General features: G+C 26.0%; 1 protein-coding gene across 4 annotated transcripts in view; it reads left to right on the top strand.

Annotated features, from left to right (window-relative positions):
- The window catches only part of LOC107447343 (potassium voltage-gated channel subfamily KQT member 1), a 39,739-nt gene extending 19,327 nt beyond the window's left edge, over window positions 1-20,412 (top strand). For 2 of the 4 annotated variants that reach the window (XM_087155351.1, XM_071187312.2), the window contains 10 exons: window positions 3,446-3,556; window positions 6,911-7,006; window positions 9,765-9,881; window positions 9,966-10,043; window positions 11,281-11,419; window positions 13,558-13,693; window positions 15,622-15,697; window positions 18,151-18,245; window positions 18,746-18,842; window positions 19,655-20,412. In XM_087155351.1, coding sequence (XP_087011477.1) covers window positions 3,446-3,556; window positions 6,911-7,006; window positions 9,765-9,881; window positions 9,966-10,043; window positions 11,281-11,419; window positions 13,558-13,693; window positions 15,622-15,697; window positions 18,151-18,245; window positions 18,746-18,842; window positions 19,655-19,759 — 1,050 coding nt within the window. In that variant the 3' untranslated portion in view covers window positions 19,760-20,412. The remainder of the gene's footprint in view (window positions 1-3,445; window positions 3,557-6,910; window positions 7,007-9,764; window positions 9,882-9,965; window positions 10,044-11,280; window positions 11,420-13,557; window positions 13,694-15,621; window positions 15,698-18,150; window positions 18,246-18,745; window positions 18,843-19,654) is intronic. The other 2 variants (XR_011638137.2, XM_016062222.4) reach the window with 2 other exon arrangements.
- Window positions 20,413-27,958: the final 7,546 nt, after the last annotated feature.

Genomic DNA, 27,958 nt, shown 5'->3' with positions numbered 1-27,958 from the left:
AAATATGGACTTTTAAGAATAATTAATCTAAAAATATAAATAATGCTTACATTTTTCTTCATTGAAAATTTGAATTGTAACAACTTTAAAAAATAATCCTTAACTTGTTTTTAAAATAACCTTTGAATAAAAGTGATAATCATAAAATATTTTTGTTCAACTATGTATAAACTATCAAAAAATTTTGATTTTTAAATTAAAAATCATTCATGGAACTTTTTGGATGGATTTAAAAAATGAATAACTTAAAAAAAAAAATTCCGTAGTAAAAGAAAATTACTAAAGGAGCCTGTGTCTCCCCCCTGACGCTACGCCTATGCTTGGCATAGCTGCAAAATTCTTCGACTTTAATTCATAAGTATTATGGGTATACATTTTTTATATATTTTCATATTATCTTAGTTTAAAATAATTTTACTTGCTAATTGTCTGGCCTTAAAACAAAACATTTGAATAATCTTATATTGTTTTGCATTAAAAAATTTATTTAATTGAAGTCCTCTAAGATAAACAGTATACATAACCCATTTACCTTTATTTTTTATTGCAACAGCAACAATATGAAAAATGATATAATAGAATGAATGATAGTTCACTTTGTTAATTTTCAGTAGATACATTTATTTTTTGTTGGCTATTATTAGTTTTTTTCTTCTTAAATGCTACTATTATAGATTAAAAATTATTATTTTTATTTCTAAAATTTTACAATAGATAGATATTTTTTGAATGATAAAACAAAGAATGAAATAATTGTGCTATCAGTTTTTATGTTTTTGGATATGAGATCTGGCAAGTTTTCTTACTATAGAGCTGTAATGGGTTAAGTCTTATAAGTAATTCAAGTTGTCAAGACCCTGTTTGGTTAGTTGATAAAGAGTTGAACAAAATCATGCAAGGGACGAAACCTCCTATTAAAATTAAAATAGTGGTGTAAAAAAGTGACATTTTTCATTTATTTATGAATGAAACAAGGTATTCTACAACTTTAAGTTTACAATTTGAGTAATAATCTTTAATTGTAAACACGATTCTAGTGTTTTTTATTTAATTAAAGAAAAAATTAAATGTTTTGTTAGCTTTATTTAATTAAAGATGTCTGATACTTAGTAAATTGGCTACCATTTTTTAAATTTCTATAGAAGGCTACTCGATCCCTGACAATGAAATTTTGCCGTGACAGTTATTGAGACAAAGAATAAGTATTTATAATTTAACAAAACTATCTTTATCTCTGCTTTCTTATATGCAGATAAAAAATTTATAAGTTTCTAATCTAGCTCACTGTTTAAGTGAACTCAGTGAATAACTTAATTTTAAGTAATTATTTTCTAGAGAACTTTAAAACATATGCAATTTAAATCGAAAATTTATACACTTCTTGTTTTAAAAAAGTAAAAAGTGTACATAAAATGTTTACATGTTTTTAAGAATTATTTTTTAAAAAATTTTTTAGTGGGCTTCAATCCCTGATAATGTAATCCTAGAATTTCTCTGTAACAATAATACAGATAAGAAATTAGTATTTGTAAATTAACAAAACTTTTTTATCTCTACATACTTATACGTAGATAAAAAATTAGCATGCTTCTAATTTTACTTGGTGTTTAAGTTAACTTAGTGAACACTTTAATTTAAAGTTGTTATATTGTTAGAGAACATTAACCCATATGCAGTTTAAAACAAAAATTTGTTTAACGCTACTGCATGTTTAAGGAAAAGGTATACATAAATTGGTAACAATTTTAGCATTAACCCCACAGAAAAATTTACCGCTACACTGTATAAAAGGCAAGAATGTAATCTACTGCTCAATAAAAACCATTTTTTCTTCCGTTTATTTATTTATTTATTTGTAGATCCATCCTTATACAAATTATTGATATTGTTTAAAATTTCGAAATACAAGGAGGGGAGCTAGAACCTATATTCACACATTTCTGCGAGAGTAGAGAAGAATGTTATTTTCACATAATGGGTTGTGCTCACTGTACAGGATATTAATATTCTTTTCACAGAATTCTTCCTGTATATGTTGTTATGTCCTCAACCTCAATTGTTCTGAATGTCCGTGGTGCTATGACACTGGCCACTTCTAGACTTTGATATTGCAAGACTGTTATCTTTACTATTTCAATTTTGTTGACTCTTTAGTGTATAACTTCTTACACTGTCTTAAATATTTTGTTTCTGAAAGGTGTTTAGTAAAATCCTGTGAAATTTTATTCAAAACAAAAAATTCCAATTTTGTTCATTTTGAATTTTGTGTTATAAAATTTCTTCAACTGATGGAAATGAAGGAAATGATGGATTCGACTGATTCATTTAATAAAAAATAGACTGCTAATAGTTAATTTTTTATAAAATTTTAAATGTTTTGAAATAATTTAAGCGTAAGTAAGACTGCTAGCAAAAATAAAGTTATAATTAGAGTTTATAATGTTTATTCATAAAATTTTCAAAGTGAATTATGAAGAAAAAAAATTGCTTAGATAGTAAATTTGCGTTAAAAATAAACAGTAAAAATTTTATTTCAAGCTTCTTTTGAAATAAATTTGTGATTTCAATACGTATTGCCAAGTTTTTCAATATTTTTTTAAACATAGCACTAAAAGCTGAAAACTTATAGTTTCATTCAAAATATTATGCAATTCATGAATTATTGAAAAAGTAACTAATTCTTCAACAAAGAAGCTAATTATATAATCATTTAATCTTGCTAAGTATTTCGCACAAAATGATATTGAAATGAAAATTAGTAAAAAAAAAAGTTTTTTTTAAAATATTGAAGCGATATTTATATATATTTAGTACTGAGCTTACACAATAACTACTGCCTTAGAAGGTCAGTAATATCGGCATATAATAATTTAAGAGTTTAATTTTTATTCTAAAAATATTATATGTTAATTTTATTTCTTTTTATTATATTTTTTTTTTACAAAATATGGTGAAAAATTTCTTTAATCAACTTAATATTTGAAATATAGCTTGAAAACATACATATTTGACTCAAAAAATACAACTAAATGTTGAAAAGTTTTTTTTTCTCTCTGTAATTTCCTTTGAAAGTTAAAGTAAACATGTTTCATAATTGCATTTACAGTACATCTACCAATTTATCACTAGCTTTTTTGGAATATTTAGAGTGGTAGTAAGCTTTATACTTAATCATTTTATTCATATTCATTTTATACTTAATCATTTTTTAACAAGTTCAAAAAGCATTAAAGTTAAAAATTTCTAATAATTTTTCCTTTTTTTCCCACTTAAGTCTTTTTATGCATATTTGTATATTTAACTAATCAAGTCCCATCTAATTTTTATCTTTTTTGCCTATTTGCTATTGGGGATTTAAATGTAATTAAAAATATATTAAATATGATTAAAAAAATCATTAAAGGTGGTTAGTAATATTAAAGGATATTTTTTATATTTGTTTCAGATAACAGTTACTACGATAGGTTATGGTGACACTGTTCCTAAAACCTGGATGGGAAAAATAGTAGCATCATGCTTTTCTGTTTTTGCCATTTCATTTTTTGCCCTCCCAGCTGTAAGTTATGAGTTAAAGTTTTATTGAAAATGTGTATTATGAACATATTAACAAAAGAAAATATGCTTATTAATAATTATGTAAATATAATTTTGTTCTCTGTATAATCATTTTAATTGGTATTAATTAGTATTAATCATTCTAATACTAATGACAAAAATAGAAAATTGTAATAGCTGCTTCGAACCCTTCTCGGTGCTGTGGATAACATTTACAACTCTATGTTCCTTTTAGGATATCTACTTTGCTTTTTCATTTTTTCTCAGTTTCATTTTAAACATCCTGAATATAATTAAAAAGTTTTTCTTTTTTTATGATATTTTAATGTAATTGTGGTTCATTTTTTCAAGTGGTATTTCATATTTTACCTCTATATTTTTTAAATTTAAAAAAATGCTGTGCTTTTATATCAAAGAAGTTAATTGCAAACATTTAAAATAATTTGCATATGTTTTGCATAAGTTTTGTTTCAGTGGCAGACTATTTTTGAATGTGGCTACTTTAATTGCATCCATGAAATATGAGATAATTAAAAAAAGATAGTAAGGAAATAATTTTATGGAAAGTATAAAACTTTTATTTATTTATTAATTTGTGGAAGCCCTAGATTAGAATTCACTCTAAAATGTCTTCAATTTAGTTTCAGTATGAAATTCTTTTCAATGATTACATTTAATCTCTATTATATTTATATCTATATTTTAATCTGAATTATATTTTTGTTTTCAAAACATTGTTTCATAGTTTTTCCATTAAAAATGCAGCCAGTAGCCTTAAATATATTTTTTTGAATAATTTTTGATTTCCGCATCATATAATGACTTTTTCAGTGTTATCAATAGTAATACATACTGCTTCTTTTACCTGTTACAAATCTTATAGCAATTATTTGTGTCTCTTCTATGTATAAAACTGTTAAAAAAGTGAAAAAAGGTAGATATTTTTAAAAAAAAGTTTTAAATGATACAGAATTAATAACATAATTGTTACTTTTTATGAAATTGTTTCCTCATAGCACAATTAAACAATGTACAGTATTTAACATTATATCAATCAATAAATAACTAATATTGAGTTAATGTAATTAAAAAAGATGTACTGCAAAAATACTGCCTTCAGCTTATTTTATGCTTTCATAATTATTATAATCAAAAAACCTTTTAAAACTGTTATTTTGTCAAGTAAGTGTTCTGTTCTTTAATGTACTATCTCTTTGTTAAGGCGAACAATAATATTGTATTTTTATAGCTGCAAAAATACTTTATTTAAATTTCATATCCGAAGTCTATACTTTGTGTGTTTCTGTTTCCTGATCTCTAAGAGCTATGAAACAGTTTGTTGCACTTAGAGTTATGAAACATAGTATGAAAGTTTGTATTGATTTCCCAGTATATAATAGAAGAAGCCAAATTATTTAAATAAATGATGTCTAAAATAAATTTAAAAGAAAGAGAGAACCAATATTGTTTTTATTAAAATTAGAAATAATGTTTTTGTGGTTATTCCTGATCCTTGTGACATTTCCGCTTATTGAAGCCCACAGTGTTCTGAATAAACGCTTTCAAATTTAAATTATTTTTTTCATTGCAAAGTTCCCCCTTCACCCATCAAAACAAAGCCTCTCTTCCTTAGACAATTTTTTTAAAAATATTTTGCTAAAGTTTTTTTATATAAATTTTATTTGCCCTCTCTCTATTTACCAAAATGTTTAAATCTTTAGTTCGACGAATCTAAAATAGATATGAATATGGAAAATATATCCTTTCGTCCAAAATATGAATTATTAAAAAAAATTTAATTACACCATTATGCTTTTTAAACTAAAGAAAGAAAAGAAAAAAAATTTTCTATTGCTCCGACCTTCCTCAAAATAATAACAAAACTTTCCCCCAAGGTCATGATATAATTATAATATTTATACCAAGATGATCTTGAGGTGAAAAACTAATTTGTTCTCTCTTTTGTTTAATTTTTTAAAATTTATATTGTTGGAAAAATGTGATTTATTAGATTGTATTATTCTTTTATTTCATCTTATTTGCACTTAAAATACTTAATACTATAGATTAAAAGAAATGCTGAAGAAGGCAACAGGTTCAATCTGGGGATTAATAAAAGATAAATAGGTGGAAATCAAAAGATAGGCAAAATGCAACAGGCTATACATAATTTTAACTTTTCTGATTTGCACTTTGTTTTAATACTAATCTATATAGCCATTAAGTGGTGAGTTTGTTCTTATTATACTAATACTTGGATTCAGAGATATGCTACCAAAGATAGAGGATAATCTGTGTGTAATCACAGGGAGTAAGTGAAGGGGAAGGTAAAGTTGAACAGCAAACCCCTATCGTACCTGTTGTTTTGTTACTTTATTTAGGAAAGACCAAAAAACACAGTATCACTTTCAAAAATGATATTTTAAATGTCCTTAACTTTTTGGTACATTTTTTCAATACTCTTTTCATATTAAAAAATACAAGTATTCAAATTAAGGTGTAAACAATTTGATCATTTAATTAAAATTTGCTATTTAAATTGCGGTTTCAATCTCTTTATTTTTTAAAATTAACATTAATTTGATTAAAAGAAAGTAAAGTAAAAAAAGAAACAATGACCAAAACAATAATGGTTTTAGAAATATGTTGGGTAGTAAAAGCAAAAATAAAACTTCCCCAAAGAAATAAATAATTTTAAAATTTTATACAGGGTCTATCATATGTTTCAAACTTACAAATTAAAAGAAAAAAATTTTTAAGCTATATAAAGCAAAACTAAGTGATAAACAAACCTAACAGGTGAATGTTATGTGCCTTTCTTATATCTTTAATTACTTCTCGCTTCTAATCACTTCTCAAAATTTACTTGCTTCACTTTTTGTTTTTTCTTTTTGTTGCTTCTCTTTTATTATTCTTTGAAAACCTTGAAAATTAATAAAGCTCTAAATTTAGCACTAATCTGAATATTATAACTGAGCTTTATAACTTTAATGCCACATCCATTCAACTGACTGAAAAAATTTAATTAAAAAAAACATATTTTAGAATTTTTTTAAAAAATGATTAAACTTACTCTTTTAAAGTAAAAGCAGTATTAAGTTTAATAAAGTATGTAATAGAAAAGTTTCAAAATGGCATTGTAAAATCTAATCTTGTTCTGTTCGAAAAGCAATAATTTTGTTTCCAGCTCATTGTGCTAGTAAACCTTTTTTTCCTTTAAATATTATACTTTTTTCTGAAATTACAGTTTTGGTTTATGTACGAATTTTCAAAACACGCTCTTTTTAATTGTGTAATTACAATAGTTGTGGTGTTTTATATTATGGTAAGTTTAAAGACTTGTGTTTTAATGTAGGGAATTCTGGGATCTGGCTTTGCCTTAAAAGTTCAACAGAAGCAACGTCAAAAGCATTTTAATCGTCAAATACCTGCTGCAGCTACCTTGATACAGGTACTTATTTACTTTTACTGCTTTTTTAAACTTGTCAGAATGTTACAAAATTATTTAGATTTGAAAAGTGCAATCAACTATGCCCCTATCTTATCAATAGTAGTCATAGGATTTCTGTTCTTATATTCAATTAAACAAAAAATTTAGAAGCGGTTTAAAGAAAAATGGGAAAACAACTACATCAAGCTGGGCTATTTTCATGCAAAATATTTAGTTAGAGAAATCCATGGGCTTGAGAGTTTTTATGGAATAGGATTTTTTTCTTTTGATTGTTTCTTTTGTTTAATCATTTTTTTTCAAATAAAGACATTAATATTTTGAAGTTAAGACTTGGTTATTAGTTGATCATTTTTTAGTTATTATTTAAACTAATTATAAGCTATGTCTTTAATTTCAAGATCTAACACTTTAAAAGTCTCAAACTGTATTGTACCATAGCAGCTAAAATAAAATTATTTACATCCATATAAAGTATTATGAAAATGTATTATAGTATAAATATTTATTATATTATAAAAATGTTTTTATATAATGACCCTTGTTATCCAAGCAAATCTGAATGTTATAGCGTGAGATTGTTATATCTTGATTGCTTAAAAATGTTATTATTTTATAGTCATATGTTATAAATGTTGGCTAGTTTTGACAGAAATTTGCTATACTTAAAACAATAATTAAGAAATCAACAAAATAATTGATAATAAGGCCACTTGTTAAACCAAGCATACTTGTTAAATTACATACTTTTTTGTTAAAGAACATACATCCAGAAAACTGTCAAGTTCAAACAAAATCAAGGAGTATGTGAATGTTTTAACTCCAAAGAGGCAAACATTACACAAAATAAAGAATAAAATCTTAAAAAAAAGAAAGAAAAGTATGATTCGTAAATTTGTTAAAAAAATTCACAAAAGCCAGGAGTGGATTTTTTTATTTAAGGCATATCAGACAGGATTCAAATTTTTGTTCAATGGTGAAATATTCTGTTTTGGTTGTAAATTAAGCTAAGCAATCACTATTTCATAGTCAGTTTCTTCTGCCTATTTGGTTTTGCTGGGCTGGAATCTGCTAATATCGCGATTCTTATTTACGCGATTTTAATATCTTACATCGATTTTCGAATTTACCTGATTTAAAAGTTACTTGTTGCGATTTGTATTCACAGGATTTAAAAAGTGTACATGGCAATTCTTATTTACAGGATTTAAATATCCAGTATTCCAGTTTGTATTTATACATTTTTAAAATACAGTGTAACGGTTGGTATTCATGTGGTTGTAATATTAAATAGTGATTTTTGTATTTAGATGTGATTTAAAAACTTTGCATTGGGATTCGCATTCACGCGATCTAAAAATTATGCATCGTGATTCGCATTTAGGTGATTTAAAAATTCAATATTGCAATTTGTATTTTCACGTTTTTAAAATCCAGTATAGCGATTCATATTCTCTGGTAACTATTAAGAACTGAACTTTGATAAAAATTTCCTATGCAAAGCCAAATCAGCTTCTTATGTTGGAAATATGAATGTGTAAAATTTCTGTAAAACAAAGCTAATTACTTAGAATTATGAAAATTATTTTGATGTTGAGTGCTTATATTTTAAGCAATTATGAATAATGATTACAAAAATATTTGTTGGATTAAGATTTATATACATATTTTTACTTCGCTAAATATAAGTGCTTATATTATTTCCAATTTTGAATTTCTCTTTGATTTACGTGATTATGCATGCTGTATCAAAACTGTACACGTAGCTCAAAAATTTTCTCTAGTAAAATCTCTAATATTTTATTTCTCCAAGTTGGCAGGTATGTGTTAGCCTATTTGTAGGACCATTTTTGTTATCTTGGATTAAGTTTTGAATTCAACTGAACATATTGCAATTAAGCCCAACTAAGAAATCAATGTAGCTGTTTTTCCAACATAAAAAACTAGTTTTTCACCATATTACATTGCTTCAAAACTATTCAATGAATAACTCATGCAAAGAATGAAAAACTTGGTAATGTTTCGTTGATCAACAATATCAAATTTACGAATCTACAGAAGTCACTAGCCATTCTTAAAATTGGGGCTACTTTATATGTACCTGCATGCATGGTCAGTCACCAGAGAGCAAAGTTATTGAATGCAGAATCATACCACAGCTTTATGCCATACATCAGAATTTGTATACATTTTTAAACTATAAGATAATCATAATAGTTTACTTTTGTCAAACTGTGTTGGCACTGACATTATGTAACTCACATGTAAGTTAAATAACTGTCACTCATACTATAATGCTGATTGCTGCTGCTTTTTCTGCTGATTTGTGTTTTTCTCTGTGATTGTCTTGCATCCATTGTCTTGTTTAGTTATTGAGTTATATTCCGTTGTTCATCGTGTGTTTATGTACTGTATCCTATTTTTCTCATTAAAACATGTTTAAGTCATTGCTAGTGTTGAAGTTTTAATTTTAATACAGTTATCAACGAATTCTAGCAGATGTAACCTTGCCTTCTTCTTGTAGTCAGTGCAATGTCCTCAGGATATTTTGGTTTATTCTCGCAATTTACTTTTTTTTTGGAAGAAGCATGTTGCAGGACAGTGAATCTATTTACAGTAGATGCATTACAACTTACAGCAGTGTTTACAGCTCATAGATTTAAACAAATTGTTTATGTTAATGTATTGTTTGTTATAAACAATTTCCTTTTGCTCTGCCATATTAAATTCTTTTGTCTGTTAAATATATTTTAATTTTTAGTGCCTGTGGAGATGTTATGCTGCTGATAAATCATTCATGTCTGTTGCTACTTGGAAAATTCATATAAAAGACTCTGGTCAGGCTAACTCTTCTAATGCAAATACACCATTAAGCAAAGTATGTTACTTTCATCAAGATTGTTTTCGACTTTAAATTCTTTGTGTAAATGTTTTTAATTATATTTTTACTTTCATACTAAAGCTGCTTCTCCTTTCTCGTGAAGCATCAGATAAAGGCTTATTCCCCGGTGTTTCAAAAACTTTTCAAGAGACTTGGCAGGTAAATGTACTTATAAAATAATACTGAAAAATATAGGGTGTAATATTTTTAATGCATTATTGTTTTTTATGTTATATAAATGCATTTTATTTATATCACAGGGTGGCCACCCACCTTGAAAACCTGGAATTATCAGGGAATTTTTTTATACTGGAAAAAACCTGGAAAAATCAGGGAAATTTGGACAGAAACCTGGAAAAATTGTCAGGCATTATCATTATAAATAATTCATACTCAAATCAAATTTAGCATTTTTCATTGAATTAATACTTATGAAAGTTTCAAAGCTTTCTTTTAAAAAATTTCAGAAGCGTATATATAGTGGAATGTTGTTGAATTAGTAATGAAAAATTGTTTTCTCTCACTGTTTAAAACTTATTTCACTGAGTTGTTTGATATTCAATGCAATCAAAACTTCTTTTTTATTTGATATCATATGAAGGCTGGAAACAATATGCCTGTTTCTTATCTATTGCTTAGATAATTGGTGTATAGTGGAACCTCTAGGAAAAATACCACCTCTGTGTAACGACTTCCTGTATTTACAACCACTTTTTGGAGGCACAGAATTTTTTTCATAGACTTTGTGTTGAGGAAAATCTCATGGAGAGATCATCAAAATCTCCCCCAGCAACTGGGCAAAACTGTGCATCAAATAAAGAAAAGGTCAAATTAGGAAACAAAAGCTATCAACAAAAAAAATATTAACAAGATAAATAAGTAGATTTAAATGTATTCAAAATATTTTGTAAGGCTCTTATGTAGAGAGTTCTTTTGGACGATCTCTGAAAGAGATTTACAGCCTCATGTTGCAGTCAGAGAGCACTAAAGACGATGCAATCAATGATTTATTTTGAAAGCTATATTGGAGAAGAAAAAAAATTTTAGAAAAAAACTAAACATTTCAAATAGCAAGCTTTACAGCTAACTAAATTTCATGATATAAATTAAAATCAAACTTTGAAAAAGACATAATTTTTTATTTATTTAAAATAATTCTATCTTTCATAACTGGTAAATTTGCTTTTACACATAATCTTACATCCTAATCCTTAAATGGTGATATTACCATTAGTGTAACCTTTTGTAAATGAATATATAAGAATTATTTGTAATTCTGTCTTATCCTTAAAAAGTCTTATGCCATTTTTTTTTTAAATCTTACCTATTTTGGTATTTGTTTTCATTAGATTCTCACAATTACATTATTATAATTAGTATTATTGCTTTGAACTAGGTTGCTAAGAAAGCCAGTGTTTTAAAACGACGGAAATCCAAAAGTAAACTTGATATTCCTATAAGTACTAGTCATTCTGAACTATCTCATCATCAAAGAGAAAGTGACTATGAAATTAATGGTGAAGAACTTAAAACAGGTGAGTATATGATTAGGGTGGACTCAGAACAAGTAAATTTCAGGAAGTTTTATCAATCAGGAAAAATGAGGAAATTTTGTTAAAATACCCGCAAAATTAAGGAAGATTAATTAGTTTGAGATATCTAAAAGGAATTCAGTATTTTTTCAGAAAGAAAAGGAAAAGAAAACAGGTTTGATTTCTGAGAAATATTTTCTGATGTTCAAAGATATTTTCTGATGCCCAGGTGTAAAAGTTGATCTGTTACACTGTTAATCCACTATCTTTATTTGAAAATTGCTAATTTTGTGTGTATTAATACTTATTGGAAATGAATTTTTTATTCTGCAGACAAAAAATCAAGACTTATGTAAAATATTAGATGTAGTAATTTATGTAATCTAAAAATATTTTATTAAAAGAGTAGAAGAAAAGACCACTATGAAACTTTTTGAGAAAATATTTTAACTTTTATATAATTCAAAAGTATGCACAGAGGAAAACATTTTTCTTAAAGTATGGATGAAATAACGTTTTCATAAATTTAAATTTCATTTTCTCAAAACCGTATTTTCAAACTCGCAGATTCAGTAGCATTTAGTTTTCTACCGATTTAATTAAAAATGTAATGTAAAATTCCTATATCCGGACATCCATTTCCCCGAAGGATTGAACCCATAATCACAGGAGGGGAGGGGGCAAGACTGCCCAACAAGTGTTGCTATTTTGGAATGCAATAAGAGAGAGAGAGATTTGTTTAAAAGAGATAGGAAAAAACTACTATTGAAATGAAAGAGGTGAGGGTAAACAAATACCAGTTAAAATAAAATGAAATGGAAACTTAATAGGTTTGAAAAGATACATGTCTTTGAGAAACATTCTTTCTTCCCCTGATCTTGTAATATTTATGGGTAGAGAAACAGGACCAATGTTTTTTCTTTACCATTGACATGAAAATGAGGATATCCACTTCCTTAATATGTTATTGTTACATCTATTTTAATATTGTGTATTTTGATTTATTTCAATAAATAATCAATTTTATGGTTTTGTATTTTTTCCCACCCTCACGGTCAGTTATGTTTTGAACTACAATAATTTACCATATTTTTCAAATTATTTTTTAAGTGATTAAATACAGCATAGCAATATTCCTACTTTATTATTTAATGAAAAGTAGTCGCATTTTAGCTGTTCTAGTACCTCAAATAAAAAACCTTTTTTGCTTCACTTTTTTTACTTCATTATATTCAGTTAGGCATAGCAATGTATTTTTTTAAATAATTTCCTTTCCACCTACTGTTTACTGATATGCATGCGCAAAACAATTCCTCCTTGTAAAGCTAGGCAAAAAACAAAATTAACACGTCATTCATTTGCGTTTTATGGTCGGCCGCTGATAGTAGGGAAAAGAAACGAATTTGTCATTTCCACTCCCTTTTCTGGCCTAAAGATTTTTTCCTCACAAATCTTTATTTTCCTATACATCTTACCTCAATAGTTCTTGTTCAGTATAGTTTAAAAGAGGATTAATGTTTTAGTCTACTTGTAATTAATTATCTTTTATTTTGAATTTTTTTGTTTTCAATATTTTGAGTAATTATATATTTTTCTTGACAGAAATTTTTTGGCAGATTTGATATCCTAATTGTTTTTTTTTCTTGTATAAGATTTCTTTTGACCTTTGTTTAGGTTGGAGATCTATTATACTGCAAAATCTTATCTTCCTTTAACAGTTTTATCTTTCTTTAAAATTTATTTTGATACAAAACTGATTTTTGAGATTTTCACTTAAAAGTTTATTTTATAATGATGCTGTATTTTTCTGTTTTTTAAAAGAAATCTATTAAGAACTCAAAAACAATCTGCAGTGAATTGAGGTAAAACTATGTTGTAGTTTATGTTCATCGATTTTATTTATGTTGGTTTCTAATAACGCTTGCACCCTTTTCCAAAAAATTCCAGACTCCAATACTAAATTGTTTAAAAAGTTGTAAAATATTTTTTGAAGAAATAATTAATTTCATAAAGTTTTAAAAAATAGCTAATGTTTTTTTAATTATATTTTCCTAATTATTTAAGCTCATTTATATTCTATGCAATTTATTATTTGTAATACTATTGTCTGATGTTTCATACTGATTACCATTTTATTTCAGGATGCACTCAAAAGGCTGCAAAAAAAGATTGTAAATTTCAGTCTAGCCCCCCTAATGTGCAAAACTATCCAAGTAATAATGATATTGGTTCAGATGATGTTGAAATAGACATTGAAGATCCACCACTATTGACTGTGTATGTATTATGGGAATTATTTTTTTAAGTGTAACCATTGAGACAGTAAGTAAAAAATTAAGCAACTAAAAAACTTGTTTTTAAAAAACAGAATTTCTCATTTTGCTATTTTAAACAACTCTCAGTCTCATCTAATATTTAAAATAAATATTTCTTATCAGTATTTGGTTCTTATTTTTGACATTTGACAATAAGATACAAGTGTTTAGTGCTTTCTACTGAGTTTGTTTAAACAAATATTTTAGCTTCTCAATGATTGACATAAGAGAATAACTTTTTTGGAAAACATGCCTTTTCCTATTAGATTTCAATTCAATATCCTTAAAATAAGGAAGTAGAATAAATTAAGTATTATGCCACCAGAAAAATCAATGATAGTAAAATTGCAACTGTTATACTTATGAAATAAAATTAGGCGAATTCTTTTATAAAGCTAATCGACTCAATAATTCCATATGATAAAAATGCAATGACCATTAATTCTCATTATTTAATTTTGAAGTTTTTATTCATTAATTATAAAATTGTAAAATTTAATTTACATTTTATTTTCTCTTTGTAACAAAGTTAAAAGCTCTCTCTTACATAAAAATTTTTTGATTTTAGCTTGAAACATAAAATAGTTATTTTCTTTTTCATGAAGTTTTATATAACTCCAGAAAAAAGTCTAAACTGTTAAATATCTTGAAAAATATACTTCTGATCAAACATCTAAAAATGCATGATCAATAATTTTCAAAAAAATTATTCAATGTTGCTGAAGAAGAATCCATTTTCTTACCCTTAATTGAGTTAAGAGAGCAACTTAAAATCCTAGTTAAAGTTGCCCTCTCTATGGCAGAATGTGCTAAAAAGTGTGGCACATACCACAGAGCAAACACCTTTTCTGCAGAACAATTAAAAATATTTAAAAAAAAATTTGCAAAATATAAGAAATATCATTTCTTAAAAGAAGAAACTATTATATTCCGAGCCAGTATTTATTTCACAGACGTACGTTTCCAGATCATCCTATGATCTTAATGTGATATAGTATATCATAGCATCAGTGCACAATTAACTGACTAAAGGTGAAAGGAAAACTGAAAACTCACCAATCAAAGTAATTTAGAAATGTCTTCTCTTAAGAAAGTAGCTTGTTTTGAGTGCAAAACGCATATTATTTTTAAAAAACTTGAAAAGGCATTGTTAACGTTTCATTCTGATAAATCTGTTAGGCATTGCTCAATGAATGAAAGAAGTATATTTATGATGTTCAAATCAAAGTTGTAGGAGATTAATTCGGATATGACGTTCACAAAAATATAAAGAATTAATAATGATTATCTTCATCCCAATATTGGCACTGGTATCGGCTAAAAAAATAACCAAACAATATCGCAAGAAGATGAATATAAGTTGTAAGAAGAATAAATTATTATCTACAAAGGTACTGTGAATAAATTATTATCAATAAAAAGGTAAGAAATCATTTGAAGTGCGATCTATTTCTATTATTGTCTGTAATAGTCACTATTAAATCTAATTAAATTTATAATTGTGTACTACATGCCTATATTGTCATTGGCATATGCTATTTCACTTCTTATATTTAAATTAAATTTTTAACACACTTACATAAGCTTGCTTGGAGATAAAATGCATATAATCTACAGAACATTTTCATTCACTTATATGCTAGTTTCAGAACACTACAAAATATTCTGCTATGGGGCTGCCCTTATACTTGATCATTCAAAGTAACTTTGAAATTATTATTCTTTATAAAAGGAAAGATAAGTTGAACCCGATTTTTTCCTTTATCATGTTTAGTTTTGACAATATACACAGGGAAATAAAAAGTTAAAATGTTAAGTTGCTTAATAAACTTAAACTATTTGGTATTTATTTAATAAAAAAAGATGTTTTTTCAATGTATCTTTTTTTAGGCTCACAGAAGCACATAAAAATGCAGTTAGAGCGATCAGAAAGATAAAATATTTTGTTGCACGACGAAAATTTCAGGTAAACTTTCATTTTTTAATTCTTATTCTTATATATACTATTTTTTATTGTAGAAGATAAAAAAATGTTTGTTAAAAAAAACCTATCAATGTAATAAATTTTTTTCTGAAACTATTTATTAAAAAGCATGCATTAACCATGCAAAAAAAAAACTGTTCAACCGATTAAGTCTGTTACTAATTGTTTTGAAAATATATATCGTTCATAGATGCACCATTGTTGGACATCTAATCAATATATTATAGTTTGATTTTGTCTGTTTATTTTTAACACACTTCTGCCATAAGTATTTGGCCATAGAGTTAGGTTTTTGTGAGACTTAAACATTCCCGCCTTTTGTAAGTTTTGATCTCTACAGTTCTACATGTCATTAGGATCTGAATATTGGGATAATTATTCTGAGCATTAGAAAATTATTTAAGATTCTCTTGTTTTATATTTTTTAAGGGAGAAGTTAAATGCTGTTAAAAATGTTTTTTTCTTAAATGGAATCAGTCCAAGGTTTATTTTTAACAACAAGGTTTTGTTATAATCAAGCTCACTTTTCTTTTTGAACTGGATTCATAAGGACAATTCTTTATGGTGTTAAAATAAAATTTTAAATGTGAGTTCTATATCCTTGAAGAAATTTCAGAGTTCCTAGTGAGGTTTGTTTCAAATTGAAAAAAGTTTTCTATCTAGTTTGAGAACTTAAGTTAGTATTCTGTTTTTTAATGCTTTGATTGCAACATTGACTTATAATGTATTCTGTTTAAAATATATACAGTACTGTGCGAAATTTTTTTTCCCTTTTCAAAAATGAGATTTTCTTCATTAACGTGTCGATTTTCGCCACGTATTATGTAAAAGCATGCTTTTCACATTGTTCCATTCAACGTTTTCACCATCCATTTTGGCGATCAGTCCATAGCGTATGAAAGTGCCAATCATTTTACTTGTTTGATGAAAATACTTGTGATTCCGTATTTGCGTCTACAGAGCTGGGTTCGGTGATATTATTGCCTTCTCATGTGCAACTCTGCTGCATTTTGCAAGATATTCTCAATTTCAGACTTCATTTTCCACCCTCTGATATCAAACCAAAAATCTCTTGATCATTTTATAACGGCTAATATAATTAAGAAAAGAGTTCTTTGTCAGGAACTAGTTATTTTCTCATGATCATCTATAGTCTTTGAAAATTACTTTGCATTTTGTTAATGTATATAGTGCTTAAAAATATTTTTAAGTGCTTAAAAAGTTCTTAAAAGGTGCTTATTTTTTGTTGAAAGATTTGGCTACGCACCCTGTCCATCTTGCCTGGACTTTCTTCATGTAAAGAAACTTTTAAAATTGAATATATTTTTAAACAAAAAATTCAGATTTATGTATCAAACTTGTATTTAGTTGTTTAGTTTCCTTATAGCATCTTCTACAATAATAATTAAGTGCTGACGAGAATGACAAAATGTGCAAAACTTTGAAAGTCTAAATTTTGTTTATCTGCACAGTATCTCATTAATTGAAACACAGAGTTCTTTAAAGTGGTATTAGAGAACATAAAAAAATTCATAATTGCATTGTTCATGCCAGCATCTGAAACAGAAATGTGTGATTTTGCCTTAGTTTCTCATAATAAAGTACAAATCTTTAAGGTAGGTTGAGAACATAAAGAAAATCAAAAATCCCACTGGGCTTGAAAATGAAAATAAAAGAAATAAAATAAAATAATATTAAAAAAACTAGTTGTTACTGTTTAAGCCAAATTTTGTGTTTGTTAAATGAGATTTTTTTATACAATTGTTTAAATAGTATTTTATGTATTAAATGAAATTATTTAATGATAACTTTTCCTAAATCTTAAAATACTAACAAAGAAACACTTTAAATTTTTTTATTTTTCTCAATAATTTTATTAATTTAATGAAAATAGTTATTGACTCAAAAAAATTAAATTGAGGGGTTTAAATAATTTTATACAAATATGCATTACATAAATATATTTTGCATGCTAATATTGATGTGTAAATGATTAAAAAATACAATGGAATCAAAGAAACTTATAATTTAAAATAATTATACAATACTCATAAGAATGTTATAAGAAATAAATAAATCATTTTGAAAGAAGGAAAGGTTGTAAGTTTACAATTACATGGTATAGTGTTAAACTAACAATAATGCTTGTTATGATAAAGTTATTATTAAGTCCATGAAGTTATTATTTGTATAGATGCTTCATGCAAGAGTTTCTATGTCTTGGAAGTTTTGCTTAAAAATAAAATTTACTCACTTGAACACTTAAAACTTAAATTAAATGAATCCTCAGGGATAACATGCTAACTTAAGATAAAACTTCTACCTGTAACAATGAATCTGTGTATACATAGGATGTGGTGTAATATAATTTTTCATTATAGTCCTTTACTTTATTTGTTTTCTGCTTGAAAGTTAAAAGTGTGTAATGTTTGTAGCAAGCTCGGAAACCTTATGATGTACGAGATGTAATTGAACAATACTCACAAGGTCATCTAAATATGATGGTGCGAATAAAGGAACTTCAAAGAAGGTTAGCAATTGTGTAATTTCATTTCTTTGGTATAAAATGTCCTCTTATATTTTGTTATTTGAAACTCGAAATATTACATTCGCAATAAATTAAAAAACTTTTTTTTATCTTGAGATAAACTGTTTTAACAACTGAGCTCTTTGGATTTTGGCAAGTTTGTAGAAAGAAAGAAATTTTTCCTCAATACAAAACTTTCTCACTAAATAAGAGGGAAATCTGAATTTCTGGGTGGAAATGCAATGGGTGAACAAACATCTATGTACAACACAAATGCTCAGTCAGTCAATAAAAAATTCCAAAAGGTTAAAAGCTGCAAATCGTAAATAATAATATTTCACTTAGTTAAAGAATGGAAAATTCTAAATTAATTAGCATCAGCATTAGTTTGAAAAATTTTATTTTGTTTGTTCAAAATAAATCTTTAAACATTATCTCTCAAGCATTATGATAGCAAAAATATTTTATTATTAAATTTCTTTTATTTTACGAAACCTTTTTAGATTAGACCATACTCTAGGAAAGCCAGGATCATATCTTACTGAAAAAGGTGTTAAGCCAATGACAATTGGAGCTCGTTTATTTCATATGGAGCAACAGGTTAGTCTTACTTGAATTTGTTACTTATTTACTGATATGCGGTAATTTTTGACTTATATGTCACTGCATTTCAAAATTTAAAAGCAGCATACGTATTGCTGCGAAATTTAGACCTATATGTTACTTATTTATTAGTAAAATTTTGAATTGCTTTCTCTAAGATATCTCAATTGTTTTTGTCTTAAGATTTCTAAATGATTATTTTTACCTTAAAGTTTATTTACAAAACGGAAATAGTTACCATATATTTCCAAATATAAGCTGAGAATTTTTTTGAAATGTTTCATAAATTCAGGAGAGGTTAGCTCATAATTAGATCTACTGACTTTGAAAAATTCCAGGACATCATCAGCATAAAACATTCCAAAATGTAATGGTTTTAACTTAAAAGAAGCTGATTAATTCATAATTATACATAAATTAATAATTATACATAATATTTAATAATTATACATAATATTTAATAATTATGCAAATAACAATACATAATTTTTTTTTAAAAAAAACCTTAAAAAAATAAATGCTATAAGAGTACTTATGTTCAACTAAATTTTTAAAAAATTAGCAGTCACCACATCTATTATTCTTTGTATAAGATTTTGATGCTGCAACAGTTTTTCTAAGTAAATATTTTTTTTTATTTGTGGATTTTAAAAACGCAATTTTGAATATTTTTATCTTTCAACAACATGTGAAATTATTGTTTTCAAATGCATTCTCAATTTCAGTATTACGAAATGAATGTTTTATTTCTAAACAATTTGGGTTAGACAAAAAATTATTTTGTAATCAATATATATATTTCTCTATAGATGATTACTTTGGATCGAAAAATGGATGTCGTAATTGCTTCGATAAATGTGTTAATCGAAAAGATATCAAGTGAAACAGGAAGCAATGTGGAGCAAGACATATGATTACTATCCCAGACTTGTGAAAATTTATATTTATCTAATTACGTATTCATTTTAGAATGTTATGCATTTTATTTGTTGGTCATTTCTGTTTTAATTGATCCGCTAAATTATTATTTTTCTTTTATGTATACATTTAAACTACACAGTGCTTGGTCTTATATTGCTCATGTACAATTTTTTAATTAGTTGAACTTTTGGAACAACTTGGATCTCATACGCCAAGAAGTTGCTAGTAATTTCAAAAGCTCTAATAATTATTTTAAATGCTTAACTATATATATATAATGTAAAATTAAAATTTCTTCGCAATAAATTGGATTCTAATATTTTATTTTTCTAACTGTTATATAACTTAATATAAATGACATAGTAAGAACTGCAGATAAATCTTTCTAATAGTAATAACATAATTTTGGAATATTAAGTATTAAGTTTTTTGTTTAAAAACTTTTTTTCGTCCAGTAATTGGAAAACATTAAAAAGTTATTATAGTGCTTGCAGTGGAAGTCGACATGGAGAAATCTTCTGATGAAAGCATTGACTCACATTGGGCTGTCTGGCCAACTATGATGATGATAGTGCTTGCATAGAATGTGTCTTACCTCAAAATTGCATTTCTGAAAAATCACTTAGAGAAAAACAAAAAAAAAAAATTTCTGTTTATAAAGAGAAATGGTGTAAATACAGAAAATTTAATAGTAATAGTCCTAACTAGTTAATGTTTCAACTAGTTAGGATTCGCAAGATTCATCTAAAACTCCCCTCTTATTGATGTATCTTGTTTTTTGTGTAACTGAGTGGCATGACTTACAAAGTTAAAATTTTTAAGCTGCAGTTTAACAATTGAGTTAATACAAATTTGTACATTTTGCTGTATCAACACTTTTATCTAGCATTTGATGTAGCATAACTGTGATTACTGACAACAAACCCTAAAAATCCACTTATATCTATTCTTATATTGCACATCTGTTTCACATCTCTTAACTCTCTGCATATCAAATTCTTTTCTTAGTAATACTGATATATTCTTGTAGATTTAAGAGACTTTGCTATTGATAAGAACCTTAGATAATTTGTATGTGTATTAAGGTCGAAAATTCTTTTTAAATAAGAAGTGTTACTGCTTTTCAAAATAGAGTTTGAATATTATGGCATTTTGATTAATATATCATTATTCTTTATTTCTCATCAATTTGACTAATAATACTGCTCAGTAAGAAATGGCAGGAAACAAATAAGCTGTTAAAATACAGAATTGTTCCCTTTTTAAATTTAATGATACAAAATGTCTATTATTATCAATGATCTATGTTTAATTTCTTAAGACTTGCCTCCGGTATTTTCTTTTCAAATGATAAGATTTTTCTCTTTCATTTTTCGTTACATGAATATTTTATACCAATAAAAAAAATAGATATTCTTATATACCAATGAGTGTCAAAGATTTAATATTTCTCTTATTACAGATACTAAATACTTACTAAAATATGTATATATTTTGGGAGTAGAAATCTAGTTTATTCTCTAAGAAATTGTAGCCCTGTATCAAAGTTTTTCTAAATGCTGGAATTATACAAAATATTTACTGAATACAAATAGGCAAATATGACAAGATTTGGTCAAAGTAAAAAAAATATTTTAGTTATTTAATTTTACTCGTTAAATTTTTCTTTATTATATCTTTTAGAAAGTAATGGATATGAGTCATCTTATTTTACAACCTGTGTGAGAAATATTTGTATGATCTCTATGTTTCTAAATTTCTCAATATATGATTAAAATATTTTTCAGCTTTGTTTTGAACATTTTAATTTCCTTTCTTGATTAAATAATCTTAGTTTACTATAATTTTTATAATTATGCTATTACAAGTATGCAATTAAAAGTATGCTATTAAAACTATGCCATTATAACTATGGAGTTGTAGCTAGGCAGTTGGAGCTATGCAAGATCATCATGATGATGTAAATGATTTCTAATCATTTTTACATTAAATATTCTTCAATATTTCATTGACTTCCTCATTCATTCCTTAGTTGTTAAAGAACAGGCAATTTTGGCTAAGTTTATAGGATAGGCCAAATATATTCAATTGATGTTGCTTAGAGTACCTATATTTCAAATAGCAACAACAAACAAAGAAATCCTTTTTTTTTTTTTTTTTTCATTTTAAACATTAAAAGTAGCACTAGAGTATCTCAATGTACTTTTTCGTGTGTCACATTTCCTATAGCACAGATTGCTTGAGTATTTTTATTTATGTTTATTTTTGCAAAAGATACTTCTTGTAGCATAATAACACTATTGTTATGCATCTTTCTAAACTTTCTTTTCTGAAAAATAACTGTTAAAAGGATTTTTCTTTTCTGAAAAATAACTGTTAAAAATGATTTATTTTTCTGAAAAATAACTATTAAAAACAGATATTAAGAAAACTTAATAACACATACTTTTGAGTGTTTGCTAAGTGCAGTCAATGCTCAATATAAAGACCCTTGCTATCTGAACAAAAAATATATGGTATAACATGAGCTTGTTATAGCATATGTGTGTTATAGCATATATTATAACTTCATATTTTGGTTCTTGTACAGAAAGGGTCGATGTCATGGGGGATAATGTCAAAATTCCTATATTGCAAAAGTATAATAATATATATATATATATTCAATTTTTCTTTTTAGAAACATTTATTAAAACAATTATGCATCGGTGATTTTTCATAATAGCTGAAATATATGTTAGAGTTTAAATTTTATATTTAAACTTTTTACTAGTAGTTCTTTTTTTGGTAAAATTTATAAAAAGTATTACTTTTATTGATTTTCTTCTTTAAAAATAGTTTTGAAAGTCAAATACATATCCTCAAAAATGTAGCTGTTTAATTCTGCCATATATTAATGCTAAATAACTTATTATAAAAATGTTGCAAAAACAATTTGTATCATGAAATCTTTTAAACAATGTGATGTCTTTTTAACAAAATTTAGATACGATTTTTATAAGAAAGTAAAAAAATAATAATAATAGCAATACTAAGGACCCTTTGATGTTAAATTTTTTGGTTTGCTGATATGAATTTTTTTATTTTTATTTTGTATATACTTCCCATGCAGCTGATAAAAGTTGAGTAATGCATGTGAAATTATTAAAATGCCTCAAGTGTTTTAGCTTTTTATTATATCTAATATTTTATTTTGATTTGAAGTGGTCATCTCAAACATGCTAAACAGATGTTTAAGTATTAATATTTTGATTTCAAGAATAATTTTTTTTTTTACTGTAGGTAAAAATTATTACAATCCTTTTCTAAGTTCTTAAGACTTATTTTAAAGTATTTTCTTACCACTAATAATATTTCTTAATATTTTTTCATTAAAAATTGCAATTAAAAAGCTGCATGTTAAGATTAAAGAGATTTTTATTTTTTTAAATTAATGTTCGTGATTGTTGATACATTATTCTAGTTTGCATTTACCTGGGATCCTAGAAACTACTTAAATGTAACAAAATGTAATTAAAACAACAATTTCATCCAGCTGATTCATGTTATTCTGATTTATGTTCGTTAAGTGAAGGAAATTAAGTATTTTATAAGAGTACTAAGGTACTTATTAATATGTATGTATGAGAAATAAAATTAAAATTCACCTTTACTTGTAACTGAAAGCTTTAAAAATTGCAGATGTGCTCAGCATAATAGCTTCTTTAATAAAATAAGAATAATAGAGAGGATATGATTGCCAATGATTTCAAACAGAGAACAGATGTAGCCTTTGCTGTGGTATGCAATGTAGAGAGTATAATTTTTATTTTATTTTTTTAATAAACAAAGTTTTTTTGTTCTTATTCGAAAAATAGATGCATTAAAAAAAATATTTAACAGCTTTTTACATTTCTGATTTGACATATGATATTGAGATAGAAGCCTTTGCATAAAAGTGGCTTTGAAATTTTGCTTAAATAAATTATTTTTCTAGATAATGTTAAAAGTCTATATTTCATGCTAATCCTGTAATTTTCAGCACCTTTCAGTTGAATTTTATGTACCTTTTATGTTTCAAAGATCTTTTACCTTTCTGAAAATATTTTTTGTTTCGTTAAAAACAGTGCTTCAGAATATTATCTGATAAATAATTTTCAAGAGGAAACATCATTACCATTGCAAGCGCGTTTAACAAAATAATATTAAAAAGAAATCAAAACATTATTGTTTGTAACGTTATTACAATAATGTTAAAAAAGTGCGAAAACATGAAGGCAAATTTTAATAATGAATTTACATATTTTATATGTTTATTTTCTCTTTCATGCTGCATGGGTAGTTTCATATATTTGATATAATATATATTTAAGAGTTCAGTTTATTGTCTTAATAATTCTTCTGAGAAAATATTTACTAAGGAACTTTTATATATATACATATGTTTATATAGATTCAACAAAATAATGTATATTTGTAAAGTCTGAGTGCTTTTACTCATTTCTTAATTACATTTTTCATATATACATACATTCTTTTTTCAAATTTATAAGGAAGATATTTATACTAAACTGACTAAATATTATTAAATAAATTTACTTTCTATACTGGTTTAGCTTTCTTTGTGTGAATAGTTTTGACAAACAATTATTCAGTATTTAAAGTTAATGTTTATATTGAGCATAATTGTAAGTTTTTCTCTATTATTATAATTTATAAGAAGGTTATTTGTAAGGTCTATATTTCACTTAATGATTTTAAAACTGTCATATGCATTTTTTCCAATAATTTGTCACTTATGGATTTTCTTTGAGACAAATATTGTGATATTGAGTAAGTTAAATGGTTCTAGCTCTCTAATGCATTTGCAAAAAGATGAATTTGTTGAAATTTTTCTTCCTATACCTCATTTTAATAACAGGGGAGAAACTAATACGTTGGAAGAAGGATTTATGTGTAGAAGGTGGTTAGAGGAATAATTTAATAGTTTGCGTACTGTATAGAAAGAAAAAAAGAAAAATTTACTAAATAAAAACGTACAAGTATTTGAATATTAAACAATGAATAGAGAGGGACAAGTAATGAAACAAGTTATACTAGAATTCTTACGAATTTTCTAATTATTACACAATTATTTAATTTAACTTTCTTCTAACACCCGTTTTTTTCACAGTCTTTAAATTGGTAGCTATTATGAGACATAAAATCTTGACGACGAAAAGTTGGAAAACAGCTGAAATCATTCTAAAGTGATTAAGTATTAAAAATTACGCCATAAGTCTCTTTCTCTTTTTTTTAAAAAAAATATATATTAGTGATGTAAATGGCACATATATTTCAATTAATATGTTTAGTGAATTATATATGTTGTATACACTAGGCTTAAAATTGTTATTATTTCAGAATCGTTATTTGGCCCTTCTTTCATATATTTGACTTATATAATTTTGCTAAAATTGTATTATTTAACCTTCTGGCAGTCACACAAATGAGTAATTTGGAAAATGTTTCTTCCATTTTCTATTTTTTTTCTATTAATGTTTTTCTTTTTTCCTATTTTATTACATGCAAGAACTAGGTTTGGTGTAGGAAACAGAATAAAGCTTGAAATGCCACTTCCCCCTGTGTCTTGCCAGAAAGGGTTAATTTAGAAATATTTCTAGAAGTCTATTTTCTCTATTTTGAATTCTATGCAATTGTATTTTTAAGCAGATTATGGAGTTATTCAGTTTATTTGTTTTTAAACATAAATTGTTAATATTTTATTATAAATGAATTTTTTATGTTTAAGGAAATGTAAAAAAAATTTAACTTTTTTAAATGTATTTAAATGTATATAAAAGTTAAAGATAGTTTATGAAATTGTTCATAAAAACAGTTATCAATTATCTTGGTTACTCTTGACAGCAGTTTTATCCTTTATATTCTTTTATCTTTACCAATAACAACTTATTACCAAAGCTAAAAGGCAATTTGAAAATCGGTGAGAAGTTTAAGTAGCAAATTTTTTTCTCTTGCTGTGTGTGCTTGGAATTATCATAAAACCTGTGGATGAATACTAGCAGCAAATTTTAAGGAAACTTTAAACAAAGGGTTATATATTAAAAATAAAATAGGCCTGTGAAATTTAAGTAAGGAAATATTATTTGAAATATAATGGCAGCTTTTGACATTTGGTTAGATGATGAGAAATCTATTTTTTTCTGTCACATAAGGATTTTTTACAAAATGAAAAGAAATGCCTATTGCACACATACGGAGGTGGGGCAGAACTCAAACAATTGCTAAATAGACAAGTTAGGTATTGTTTCTGATCCATATTTTTATACTGAATTGAATGAGATCATGATCAAGTTCATAGAAGTAGTAGGTAAGAAGTTATTGAGGTTTCGTGTATAAAAAGTACTATTTTGTATTTATATCTATTTGCCATCTAAGTAAGTAGAGTAATTGTTTTACACTGAACCGAATGCGACAAAAACAAAGTCGATTGAACCAATAGTTAAAAGTTGTGATATTCCAAACCAGAAACACGTATTGTATAATTATATGTACAGTATTCTATGAAACATCTATTATTATGCTCTTGACTCAGATGTGACACTGGTGTCCCTTTTATACAAGCAAAAATATATTTTGGTTCTTTTAAACTATGAGATGCAGTAATAGTTACTAAAAAATCTGTTAGTATGTTGTGTTTAAATTTCAATTTTTTAATTGCTTTTTCTTATTTATTTATCCATTTTGGGCCTCAGGGCACAGTCAGTTTTTGGTATTACCACTGATGACGGAAAAGCTCCTGTGTGTTGGCAGGCAGTGTGTCGCCTGATGAAGTGCTGTTTTGCTAACACACACATCTTAAAATATTCTTCGTTTTCTGCTAGAATTGTGTTTCTGACTTTCTTAATTATTAATGAAAGAATTTGCTTAATTTTTTTCCTAAAACATCAAAAATTAAAAACTGTTTGAATCAGCTAATGGTTTCTGAATGTTTTTTTTGTTGCAAACTTGTGTAATTAAAGAAATATTAAAAATTTTATAAATTATAATAAATGATCAAAAATCAAATTTTGCATAGTTTTGATTTAAATAGGTAAATCTGTTTAACAAGAAACATTTTTAAACATTAATGAATCTTAAGAATATTTATTGTTTTTATTCAGATAAGTAAAAATACTTTCTTTTAAATCTCCTCATGCTCACCTTATTCTTATTTTATTAAACTTTCGTGACCTTGCATTGCAGATGGTAAAATAATTTCAGTCAAAGACTTATTAAAAAAAGGAGAGGAAGTATTTTGGGCTACACTGCTATGTAATATGACGAAACATACAGATATTGTAGTTAGGAGATGGGGTATCATTTTGGTAATATTACAAGTACCATTATTAATACTGGGGCACAAAATAGTTCTGTTACTACAAGAATTTAAGACCAAAGAAATGAGGGGGAATAGTTAACAAGTAGTTGTTACTACTAAATTGGAGTTTAGGGGAGTTTGTAACGGAAACTGGGATACTGCAGACAGGATGTAATTTTCAAATAAATGGGAAATAAGGGATACTAGAAAAGTGACTTAATTTTAATTGATTAACGTTTTTTAAGAAACGAAGTTTAAACTGATTAGAATAAGAATGGACCTCTTGATCAGCTTTCTTTGATCACATATTATATAAGTTTAGTGCAGTATAATCTCGGCTTTAGTAAACTCAGCTATATCTCAGCACTAATTTTATAGTGCCAAAACAATTGTTTGTCTGTATTAACTACATTATTTGTGTTTTTATATGTAGTATTCTATATTATTAAGCTTTAATTTTTCGATATTTTTTCAATAATTCAGTGTTTACTGAAGCTGAGTTTTCACTGATAATTTGAGCGTATAAAAGACTTAAATTTGATATCTATGATTTCCTGCTCCACCGAACCAGATTTTATTATATTTCATTGCAATATGTTTTGTAAAGAAGAAATATTCTTATTATTCTGCCTATTTTCAACACACCAAAGTATTAATAAATTTATGTGCAATACAATAAAAAAAATAACACCAAATCATCTTTTTTTTTCAGAATTTTATTTTTTTAATTCGTTTACCTTTTAACTTCTTTCAATTTCACAGTTTTCGAGTTTTTCGTTTCCTCTCTTAGAAACTGGGGAAAATAAAATAATACTTTGGCTCTAATAATAATAATTAATTAAAGAGAAATGTT

Source organism: Parasteatoda tepidariorum, chromosome 11, assembly GCF_982258835.1.
Source record: "Parasteatoda tepidariorum strain Cologne lab strain chromosome 11, Ptep-v5.0, whole genome shotgun sequence".
Lineage (NCBI taxonomy): Eukaryota > Metazoa > Arthropoda > Arachnida > Araneae > Theridiidae > Parasteatoda > Parasteatoda tepidariorum.
Note: the sequence above shows the minus strand (reverse complement) of the source record. Positions and strands in the feature narration are given on the sequence as shown.